The sequence below is a fragment of the Ostrea edulis genome, chromosome 9 (assembly GCF_947568905.1).
Source record: "Ostrea edulis chromosome 9, xbOstEdul1.1, whole genome shotgun sequence".
Classification (NCBI taxonomy): domain Eukaryota; kingdom Metazoa; phylum Mollusca; class Bivalvia; order Ostreida; family Ostreidae; genus Ostrea; species Ostrea edulis.
The window spans coordinates 10237365-10250485 of NC_079172.1; the positions used below are offsets into that span (position 1 = coordinate 10237365).

The following is a 13121-nucleotide window of genomic DNA, read 5'->3' on the forward strand; positions in this document are numbered from 1 at the left end:
CATGCAGGCATACTTTTCATGAAACACTTTAAACATGCTTCATGCCGCTTCTTCATGATTAGTGATGTAGTTCATACCCTCAAGATATAGGGCTCACGGCGGGTGTGACCGGTCGACAGGGGATGCTTACTATAGGGCTCACGGCGGGTGTGACCGGTCGACAGGGGATGCTTACTATAGGGCTCACGGCGGGTGTGACCGGTCGACAGGGGATGCTTACTCCTCTTACGCACCTGATCCCACCTCTAATGTGTCCAGGGGTCTGTGTTTGCCCAACTATCTACTTTGTATTGCTTATAGGAGTTATGAGATTACACTGTTCGTTATCATCGTCTTTCATGTATTTTCAAAATCATATATATATATATATATATATATATATATATATATATATATATATATATATGGAAAGTAACTCATCCATGTCCATAACTCCATTCAATGACAAGAACATGCAGTCACATGATTTGGACATAAACCTATTGAGGGTTCCAAGCCTATACTACAGTTTTGACAAATATGAGGAAAATTTGCTGAAAAATGTTTTTCTCATGCCACATAATAAATATCCTGTCTGTCTTTCACTACTAACTACAGCATATGATGCCAGTCAGAAAATGTATCTTGAAAGAATGAAACAAATGATAACTTGCCAAATTGGGTCACAGCGACCTAGTTTTAGGTGGCGACACACATTCCCCCTTATGCCCACAATGCTGAAACCTTATAACAAACTGACAAACTATCCAGCTTTTCTCTAAGTCTTGGCTGTGTGTACATTCATTTCCATTTTTGTGCAAAATCAATCAGCCTACAAGATCATTAAAAATGCCCCTTACTGATCTTCTCTTATTTGCTGGCTTCTCTCTTTGATGGAGCTTAGTCCATCCAGTGTGTTACAAACCTACACCAGCTGACCCAGCTGTCTTCAAGTGCTATTGATTTATAACAGAATATGTACAAGGCTGTTGAAGAACAGAAGAAAAGAATTCTCTGTCAAGGTAGTTGAAATCCTAATCAGCTTTACGTCCTGTCAGACTGAAATTTCTTGTAATGTGTGATACCTGTAGTACTGTACACAAGTTTGACTATCACTGTTATTTTCACCATAGAGAATCAAAAATCTGGGTCAAGTTCATTTGCTATCTGTCATCTTTGGTTAAGGATATTAAGATCAAATTTCTTAAATATGATTAGTATACCCTGAAATTATCAATCTTGTACACGATAATAAATTAATCAATTAACATGTAATTTAACCTGCATATAGTTAAAATTTACAAATTCCAATAAAATTTGTCACATTCTTATTATAATATACATGTATATATATATATATATATATATATATATATATATCCACACTTAAAATTTTGTTCTAAAAATATGTTTGAAGAATTACAATCAACCAAGGTATTATCTATAGTGTGTTGAAAATGACTTGTCTATCAAATAGATAACACCTCATAATGAATTCAAAACATGTGCATAAAGATCACTCTCGTCCATGACATTAGAATCTGGTAAGAACATGTTTTAATTTTAAATTCAGGAAGAACACTGGCCTAAACTTAGATTCCGAGTTTGCGAGAGCACTTTTACAGGTTTCTCTGTAACACGGTAGTCATGAATCGTGTGTTTAATGTGATTTTTTCCGACAGCAGTACAAGGGCCTAGGTCCTAGACCTATACACCTCAGCGAGTTTGATAAAGCAAATGTAACCTACTGACGTCACTAGAGCTTCCTGTCTGCGGAGTTCATATTCATGCTATGATCACCAAACTCATACATACACAATTTGTTCAATAATTTTTGCCCTTAAAAACTTACTTTCATTTGAAATGCTCTGTTAATCACACAAGAGATACATCCATCATTTTAAAAAATGGAAATATTTCATTGAAATGTTATGCAATGTAATGAATATTGTGATCTAATTGATTGGAACATTAATAGCTACAGGCATTAAACCATTTCAAAAAGTATGCGATTCCTGTTCAAAGTCAGGCCACTAGACACTTATTGCTTTGCATTTGGCAACCATCATTCTGAAAACTGATTCTAACATACAGCGAATCAATTGAATAACATGAATGATATAACCATACTACTTAAGTAACGTTTATCCTCCCATTTTCTCAAGAACCTTACTCACTCACCTGGCCTGAATATACAACTTCAACCAATCAAAAGCTATGGTGATAATACTGAATTAAGATCTTTGGATATGTAGTAACTCTTCTGCTTAAATTATTAGGAGCATTTGTATCAAGTATGGTGTCTGGTGTTGGAGCCAATGTGGATACCAAGTTGATTTTATCTTGGCAAGGCAATTATGCCATAACAGTCAAGGTACTGATAATTGTATTAAATACATGTAATAACGATAATAATTCTTTCCCATGTGACTGGTAAGATAAGTCTTGATTGGTTAACAAGACAGGTGTATATTTCCATACACCCTCATGCTTTCAAATATGGTGATGTCACAGTGCAGTGTATCATGAATTTTGCAGTGTTCATAATTCTTAATTAAAGATGTTGGTTTAATTCATACTTGACTTGTTATACATGTACCGAGACACATACATGTACCATGTCATATCTTATTTAATCAGTATATTTGTCAACCACACATCACTGGATCTGGAGAACAAATAGGAAATTAGTTTATTATCCAGGCCCAATCAAAGGTGTAGGGGATTTAGCCAGAATTGTATTCCATACACCCTGGGGTAAGTTCTTATATACCCTTGATTTCATCTGCTGGGGAACTAATGGAGATAAGAAATAAATTTCCGTTTTGAAAATACACGCTTCATGAAAAATACGCTGGTGTGAGGTATCGCTGTTCATACCCTCATGTATTTTAAATGAAATTCATTTCTTACTTTCATTTCTGTTGGAATATTACCAGCCGTTAGAATAGTCATACTATATTTTATCAAGATTCATTACACTCGATCTTTGTTAACATTCAACAGAAGACTTCAAACTTACCCCAAAAATCCCTCATCAACTACATCATTGTTATTGGTCTCTTATCAACTGCAATATTGACCCTAAAACCCAGAGCCAATAATGAATCTTAAATTTCCAAGTCTAACGCTTGAAGCAGATCACAGAGTACACCTTTACATTCCACTACCTGATCTTTTACTTTGATGTAGTTATCCGAAACTCTGTAAGCACCCACTTCTTCCAGCTTAACATGCTGTACTAGAGAGTAAATATATACTCTTTATACGGTTAGAAAATGCTGCAAAAGCTTGACCTTTGACCTTTTGAAATTAGAACTTCTAAAAATTTATCAACCTTGTAGCAAGGTCAAATTCTATCCTTTATCTGGTGCACCTACAACATTACTATATTTGCAACAACTGACCTTGACAATTGGAACTAAACTCCAATAAGTATTTCTTCACCATCTCTGTATATTTCAGCAAGTACAAGACTGAAATGGTCAAATGATATTATACATATTGTCTCAGCTTTATCATTTGACCCAGTAATCAGTCAAGACGTCTTCCAACTCTCACTTAACCATCTTAATAGCGAGGATGTAAGGTCAATGTTGTCCTTTATATTGGAATTGCAACATTTGATTACTGACTATATTATATAAATGACCTTGACCTGCAACATTCTGAATCAAAAAACAAATGAACTTCTCCCCTCTTATCATTATATAGCAAGCAAAGGCAATTGCATGGCTTGGGGTCGAATTTACTATTAAAGAGTACTCTTTATATAGTAAATTCGACCCCAAGCCATGCAATTGCCTGTGATAGCAAGTAATAGATCTCCTTTGGAAATGATCATACACTTTAGTTGTTCATATATTAATGTAGGTGTTGGAAGCAAATTATCAAAATGGGGAAGGGGGTCTAAGGGGGAGGGGGGCAAAGCCCTAAAACCTCCAGCATTTTATAATTTAATGTGCAGTATTTTTTTCTGGCTATACACTGTAGATATAAAGACAGATGGAGTTACGACTTACACTGGTGGGGCCCTAATGATGCAGACAACTGAATATTTGCATGCACCAAGATGCAAAGCCCCAAAACCTCCATGATATTTTTTACTCATTGTGCAGCAATTTTTTTTATCTGGCTATATATATAATAAAGACAAGTAAAATTATGTACCCTGGTAGGGGCCCAAAAGGGTAAAGACCCTGAACCATTTGCATGGGTTTTAGCATATTGTACAGACTTGGTGAGGTTTTTCAAAATTGAAATTATATAAACTAGCTGTGTTTGTGAACCACTGATGCCCCCAAGTTTGCTACCTGAAGAAAGGTATTGTCAAAAGGAATGCAAGTGAAACATGTTAGCCATATCACAAACCATTCAAAAGGTATGACGATGAAGGTTACAATTTGGTTTTTCAAAACTAGGTCAAACCTCAAGGTAAACATCACAAGGTCAAAACTTTTGGTACAAAAGAAAGTTCTTAGCTTGTCACAAGGAATACACATGACCATCCATTCAAAAGCTATGGCCAATGTAAAAAAAATTTAGTGGACAAACAAATAGCAAATAGACCAAAAATTATAAGCACAATGACAGATGCAGATAGGTATCCTGTAGCAATAGGTCAGGTGACCTTACATGTAAATTATTCAATCATTATCATCTTAACAAGGTTCAGTTAAATGGAGGATCTAAAGATCTTTAATTGTATGTGTCTAAACAAGCAACCAATTCTTTTTCAAAATAAGTGGAATGCATAACTGCATGATGTTTTAATGCTTTTACTTCAAACAATATTTCATTGAAAACAATTAAGAGCTACTTTGAGCAATGCTCACTAAGAATACCTGAGGCTCCGCTTACCCCAATCTCCCAAAGGGTGTTGTTAATAGGTATAAATTACCTCTTTCCAGAGTGTAAAAAAGAAAGTGCATGATAAAACCTTGGGTAGTCTCTTCCTCTAGGAATGCACTTGACCTTTGACCTTTTGACCTAAATTCAATAGGGAACATCTTCGTCCCATGGGTAGTCCATATATATGTATGGTATAGTGACTAGGTGGAAAGGATAACGCTTTAGAGCCCAGAAACCATATTGTTACTTTGATGTCCAGTGCACTTGATCTTTGACCTTTTGACCCCAAATTCGATAGGGAACATCTTCGTCCCATGGGAGTCCATATGTATGATATGGTGACTGTAGGTGGAAAGGATGACGCTTTAGATTTAGAGCCCGGAAACCATATTATTACTTCGATCTACAGTGCGCTTGACTTAAATTTTGATCTCAAATTCAATAGGGAACATCTTTGTTCCATGGGTAGTCCATATGTACGATATGGTGACTGTAGGTGGAAAGGATAACGCTCTAAGAGCCCAGAAACCATATTGCGATTTTGATGTCCAGTGCGCTTGACCTTTGACCTATTTGACCCCAAAATCGATAGGGAACATCTTCATCCCATGGGTAGTCCATATGTGTGATATGGTGACTGTAGGATAACACTTTAGAGCCCAGGGGCGCGTTTTACAAAAGAACTTACGACTTAAGGCCAACTTTACATACTGGAATTTTCCAATTTATTGTAAGATCATTCACTCCAAATGCAAAATATCTTTTTTAATGTTGAAAATTAAGCCTCAGAAAAGTTTTACTTCACTCACTCAAAGTAATAACAATGTAATACAATTTAAGAGTTGCGACTTTGTCGTAAGTTGTTTTGTAAAACGCGCCCCAGAAACCTGGTACTGCGTCTACAGACGGACGGACGGACGGACGGACAACCCAATGATTGGGAATGGGCAGCAGGCACAGCCTATTTTAGCCCTCTCCCTAATGTTTGGTATAGGTGATGCTTTTAGAAATACATATCTTGCCTGGCTTAAAAATCTGGGTTCATGTAATTGATTTAGCTATAAATTCGGTGTCATGAAAATATTATATCAAACCATGGACTTATTGTACCAAGAGTGAATGATGTTCTCATTGAACAACAAAAATTGACTGCGAAGTAATGGTATTGCAAAATGGAAAGCATTTGCCGAGAAAAAATCACAGGACTTGTGATATAAATAGGTTATTAGCAATATAGAACATGGATTTCCATTTAGCTATAAGGCATACATGGCTTTACATTTGAGTAGAAATATTTCAAAGATAAGAAATACTGGTATATATTTACATTTATCACAAGGTTGTTCCAAGAGGATTTTGTGTCTTTTATGATGTGAAAATGATTTAAAGTTTCTTCAAACCGTGACGTATCGACGACGTCACAATTGAACCGAATTGAAAGCAAAAAAATTCTGCAACATTCAGGCTGTGAAATAGATGTAGTAAATGAAAATGTATGTTTAATGATAGTTGTATGATAAATAGAATCATACACTCGTGCTTATAACAAGAAATTTATGAAAATTCGTTACCGGATTTAAATATTTCCCTCGCCAAGGCTCGGGAAATATTAAAACCAGTAACAAATTCCATAAATTTCATAGGTCATAAGCACTCGTTAAAGATCCTCATTTCCAACTGATTTCTCTGTGATAACCCTTTGAAGCTCCAATTGTGTTTCCCTATAAACACAACTGGATGTAAATTTCTCAGATCATGGTTGGTGGGGACTACAGAAATTAGCATGGAATGCAATATGTATTTCAATTTCTATTAGGCAGTTTTATATATATATATATATATATATATATATATATATATATATATATATATTGATTTTATGCTTTCGGTTTTAATTCCAAATTATACAAATTTTAAGAATCATGCACTGGCTAGTTTGTGGGGTGTTGTCAAGTGATCAAGTACAATGGAAAACATGATAATTTGCACAACAGCAAAATATGAGGTGATCATGAACTACGATGGAAAACGTGATAATTCATGTATAAGGGCAAAGCTGTTATGCAAATTATCACGTTTTCTGTTGTACTTTATCAACAATAACCCAACAAACTATATATCATGATTCCCTGAGATTTAATCCGGTGGGGATCCGGGATACAATAGTTACTCGCGCAGTATACCCCTTGCTTGTCGTAAGAGGTGACTATATGGGGCAGTCCGATGGAGACAACAAAAACCGAGGTCCCGTGTCACAGCAGGTGTGGCACGATAAAGATCCCTCCCTGTTCAAAGGCTGTAGGCAATGAGCAAAGGCCTAAATTTTGCAGCCCTTCACCGTCAATGATGATCGACATCTCCATAGGAGTGTAAGATTCTCCAGCAGGAAGTTAATCAAATATACAACCAAGCAACCCAAAGGATATAAACGAATTAGTAGGGATTTCATTGACGTGATACTCAAATCACCTTCATCTAAACTTAAAATTAAACTTCAAAGTTGAGATAAATGTGAGGCCAGGGTCAATCAGAATGTCAAGGTCATAAAATTTTGGCATGTATACCAAGAATTATCGGTATTGAGATCTTTAAGTAATATTTCTTATGAAATTAATCAAACAAAACAGTATAGGGTTGAAGAAACATGTCAAATATGATGCCTATTTTTCATAAAACCCACTCAAACAGCCAAAACCAAAACAATATCAAAATATGTAATTTGTTATTGTTGAAAACAAAAGTCTCCTAAGCTCTCCAAATTGAAAGTACTCTAAATTATACCCCCTCCGGAGAGCTCCCCTTAATGTATTGATGGTATATCCTCATTGTACATTAATCATCACACTATGTAAGAGCTTATATAGCATTACTGACGCTTTCATCAATAGAAAATTGTAATGTTACAATGTTACTATTCCGCATAGTATATATACCTATTTACTGGCTATGAGGACAATAGCAAGTTTATTGTCCCCCAAGACAGCAACTATTTCCTGAGGCGCAGACGAGGGAAATAGTTGCTGTCAAGGGGGACAATAAATTTGCTATTGTCCGCTTAATCAGTAAATAGGTGTTTTATTATACCAAAGTAGACTTTACTTGTGTCAGACATACCAAAGTGAAGTAAACTAATTAAGAGTTATCAGACTTTGACGTCACAGAAAAGAAAACACGGGAAAATTTACCATCCGGTAAATAGTTTAGAGACTAATTCCCTAGGGCAGATAGTTCAGAAACTATTTCACAGCTAGCGCTATCCAGAAGAAGTAGCAAATTTATTTACCTAACATTTATATGAGGTGTAATAATCTTCTTTATTATGTCATACACTATATGTTAACCATACTATTGTACAAATTATTTCATGCGTATACGATAAACCTATGAACTGCATGTATGGTTCTTGGTAATAAACAATATAAAGGAGGATGAAGCATAAGCATGAAAACTGCATTTTGTGCATTGAGGAAAAAGATGGAGAAAAGATTCAACATCCATGTGACCAATATGTCATTGTTGTATGAAAGGTGAAGACAACGAACAGTGATCAATCTCATAACTCCTATAAACAGTACAGAATAGATATAGCTGGACAAACACGGACCCCTGGACACACCAGAGGTGGGATCAGGTGCCTAGCAGGAGTAGTCATCCCCTGTCGACTGGCCTAACAATCAGTATGAAACACGTCAGACAGCATATGACCCAAAGATAGGTTGTATTGACGAACTAGATCGTTATAACGACCACAGAATTTGCGAAATGCTGACTTCAATCGAGATTGTCGAAACCCCTGTACCATCAACTTGTTTGTCAGTAGCTTACCTCAATTTAAAAACTGACTATACGCAGAACAAGCTCTTGCATACCTTTTGTATATGATACAAAAATAATGTTATGCTGTCAAAGTACCAGTAGGAAAGTGAACATAACTTCTTGTACATTATTATTATTATTATTTACAGTATTTATATAGCGCATTATATAATAAAAAAAAATTACTCTAAGCGCTTTACATTAAAACAACAATAAACTACAATTAAAAATTGAACATATCTAAAACAGTGGTAAAAAAAAAAACAACCCAGTAATTATAATATTCGTTTCATTAAAAGAATATGAATTCTAGTACTGGCTTACACAAAATCGTGATTAAACTACAGAAAATACATACAAAAAGGTTTCATAAAAAAGAATATTAATACGGTCACTGGAAATGGCTTACATAAAATCGTGATAAGCTAGTCTGAAGAAGTCAGTTTTTAAATTTTTCTTGAAAAGTTCGAAAGAATTTTCGTTGCGGATGTAACTTGGAAGGTTATTCCAGAGTGTGGTGGTTGCTTTGTCAAACCTTCTGTCGCCATATGTTTTGGTCTTAACTCTTGGTGTTTGAATAAGCATGGCGTTTTCGGATCGTAAAGACCTTGATGGATTGTATGGACTGACCAGTTCTTCAAGGTAGACAGGTGCAAGACCGTGGAGAGCTTTAAATGTGTACATTAACAGTTTGTACATGAAAACAAATGCTATAAAACATTCCTCTTTGATCCACTGTAAATTATGACAAAAATATTAGATCCCTGAATCAGAATAATGTGAACATCATTATATGATAATGAAGTATTGTACATTTTTTATTAATTAGGAGAAGAGGTGTTCACAAGCTATTTTACATCCTCCATTCCTCTTAGATTCACTTAACATCTTTAAGGATATTTACTGACCCAACATTACGCACATCTGCAAATGGCAATGAAGCAAGTGGTGCAAAGTTTCAAGGTTATTGGATAAGCCATATAGGAGGAGAAGTGTTCACAAGCTATTTTACATCCTCCACCCCTCCTAGATCCACCTAACTGAAAATAATTGAACCCCCACGTCCTGACAATATGCACATCTACAAATGGCAAGGAATAATTGTACAAAGTCTTAAGTCTATATGATAATCCATACAGGAGAAGCAAGATTTTGTGACAGACAGACAAACAGACAGAACAAAAACAATGTCTCCTGGTAGAGTAGAGACATGAAAACACTTGTTTTTTATCTATATATACAGCTTAGAAATTGGTATTCACCCTAAACTTGTTTGTTTGATAAGTTTTATCACGGGAAGTGCTAATCCTTAAGGTACACACTTTCTTTTATCTTTTAGGACATTGTTAATACATGTCAACATGCAATTACACTCAGCATTACACTATATTTAATCCACACAGACCTTTAACAGTAGCTTTAGTGGGTCTTAACAATGAATGCACATATATTTCATGCATTAATTACACTAGCATATCATTTAAAATGAATTACAGATTAGAGAATTTTGGTAATTACTCGAGACGTACCTAATTATGAATCAGTTTTAATTAGAAACTAAGAATAGGTAAAACAGGTGAATCACCTGGTTGTGTCAACATTCCAAACCAATTCTCGTTTCTTGGAAAAATCGTACTGTTATCTTTCATAAATTATCCAACAAGTTACATGTACCTGCACTCCTGGCTAATAAGACAACATAATCCCCAACAAATGCATCACAACAGAGTCTACGAAGTACATATGACTGAAATTCAAATTCAGTGATGCATCATAATAATCACTGAAAACTACTCACACTGTGAAGCTGCTCAGAAACAAACATTGACTCCCTCAGTAAATGATATGACTCGGTCACATATTGATTACCTTGTTTTGACAGAGAATTGATTGACAAAATTGTTCATGATAATTGAAGCAATCTCCCTATATACTGGTAAAAATAGGCATGCATATGCAATATTTCCTGTAAACCCGTGAATCAGAATCCCTCCAACCTCCACATTCTATATAACATGTGTATAACCTGTCTGACAAGTCATCAAAGTTATCCTGGATGATCAAGTCTAATAATTTCGTTCAATCATCCAAGTCCTTGTACTCCCTGCCATAACATCATTAACACTTACAAAACAACAATGTTAACTTAACAATCAAATTAATCCTTGTAATTCGATCTCATCCATTCCAAACTGTACAGATATAACACTTACCAGTATAATCTTTATGCAAGCGAATTAAATCACAGCTTTCATTCAGATATTGATTTGAGAGGTAAAGTCTTGCGAATTTCCTCTCATTTACATTCCTCAAGCCCTGTGAGTATGTATACACAAGAAAAAAATGCAAAGTACATCAAGTGCGCACTCAATTCACCTTGTGAAAAGTTATCTGGGTCATGTCGAACTAAAAAAATACCAATATCATTCAAGTACAGAGAACACGGTATTTACCTAGTATACATCTACAAAATCAACAGAGATTTTCAACAATATACCTCGGAAACAAGAACATATTCAACTGGAGAGAATGTTAACCTTCTGCAAAAAGTCTCTGACAGATAATCAAATCTCTGCTGATTACACTGACTTCTGTGCACTTACCTAGCTCTGGATCATGCTCCAGCAAGGAAATATTGAATGGAGAGAACTGTGAATTCTAGCCAACTGCTCATATGGTAAAACCCACACAGAGAGAGAAATTGCACTCTACCATTAATCAATGATTTCTCCTATATCACACAATGAGAATCTACCATTAAGATAGCTGCTAAAGTGCATGTCTATAAATAGACCAAATATGCTTACATGCTTTACCACTGTCCTCTGGCAACCTCAGTGACCTCCTTAGGAAATGTAGCTTGACCACATTGTACTGGAGAAAATTAAAGGGCAAACACAGTCCAGTTCTGATCTTCTATTAGTGTATATTCACATTTATTTCCCCATATGAGTTGTGTTATTATGATGAGGTAGCCCCAGTCATTAATTCTAACTACATTGATTAATATTTCTACAACATAATGACAAAGACTAAGAAGTTTCAAGGGGAAAATAGTTATAAATAGAACAGCTAATGCAATTGCCACCTTGTTAATTACAGTTCCCCATTTTGGTTGATACAATTAAGTTTACCTTAAAAATTGTATTTCTGTGGATAAAAAAAATCAAAATAAAACTCCGTGAACTTGTCCTGAATTATTACAAGTAGCATTCATGTAATGTGTGGGTTAATTATGAAATATAAATGTTTATCTGGAAAATGTAAATAAAATTGTACCAAGATTTCTGTTCCTAAACTTTCTGCAAAACATTAATTAATGTAAATATCAGTCAATCTGTCCAAGAGGCCAGTATAGGCCACAAAGCTCACCTGAACTGCATTTCAAATTCCTATGTAAAATCTCATATTATTGCACAGTGAGTGTCATAATTCCAGGTAAAGAAATGTGAATCATAGCATGCAAATTAATTTGACTAATTGTGTTAAATTTAAAGACCCAAAAATAATACCATAGGGTTTCTTCGCAGATCACTGGATGTGGGCAGAGCTCAACTACGGTCATATTTACCTTTACCTGGCCAAGAGATCAGGGTGTTGTGTATACTTTTGATATGTACTCTCTCTCTCCTCTTTCTCTTTCTCTCTCTGAATTTAATGATATGTGCAAATTATTGTTTGATTTATGATTGTGTAATTTATAATACATGTATATAGAGGAGAAAAATAAAATTATATTAAAATTGAATTGTTCAGGGGTGTTTTTTAAAATTTTGAATTATGAGCAAATAGCAGTTGTGGACAGGTCAATGCTATCAAAGAATGCTGGTAAGTATTGGCTGTTATTGTTATCAAAACACCTCTCTGGGTAGCTCCAAGCCACAGTCTCTGCAGATGTCACTCCACCCGATATCTATTGTTAAAAGTTTGATTGACAGGTAGCCTACCATTGATCATGAGACAGGTAAAATTTGGGGGTGTTAACTTAAAATTGGGTCTTTAATACAATTTTTGCCGAATTTTGCTATGAAATGTTTTCTTTTAAAACCCCTTTTGAGGCTCTGTCATTATGATCCTTGCCCAGCAGGGGTATGATTTGAGCTAATTGGAATGTATACTACACAGGGATGCTTGTATATCATATAAATTTGTATGCTTGTGGTTTTCAAAAAGACTTTTGAAATTTGCCTATACAAAACCCCAACCTGGATGCATGTGGATCAACTTTAATCTTCATTATCTTATTTAAGGCCAGATGATATAAACAAATTTTTCTACCTTTAGCACTGAAGAGTTCCCATGGTAAAAAAAATACTTTGGTTGGTTTTCTCATTTATAGTTGTTTGGAACTCTTCTGTGTTTTAAGAGCAGGGAAGGGGGTAAGTAAACAATGTAAACAATTGTGATGCCTGGCAGAATCATTCAGGAAAAAATCAGGAAAAATTATTAGTAAAAAACGTCATCAAAGGTTACAA

At 35.1% G+C, this 13121-nt stretch overlaps 1 protein-coding gene across 7 annotated transcripts in view; it reads right to left on the reverse strand.

The window, feature by feature from the left end:
- LOC125659748 (nuclear hormone receptor HR96-like) overlaps window positions 1-13121 on the reverse strand; it is a 107832-nt gene that overhangs the window by 74689 nt on the left and 20022 nt on the right. For 2 of the 7 annotated variants that reach the window (XM_048891513.2, XM_056148481.1), the window contains exon 2: window positions 3387-3455. The exons of 1 other annotated variant lie outside the window; for it this stretch is intronic. In XM_048891513.2, the coding sequence (XP_048747470.2) occupies window positions 3387-3455 (69 nt within the window). Of the gene's footprint in view, window positions 1-3386; window positions 3456-10859; window positions 10993-11249; window positions 11395-13121 lie in introns of those variants that run through there. 4 more of the 7 variants (XM_048891515.2, XM_056148483.1, XM_048891518.2 and 1 more) reach the window with 4 other exon arrangements.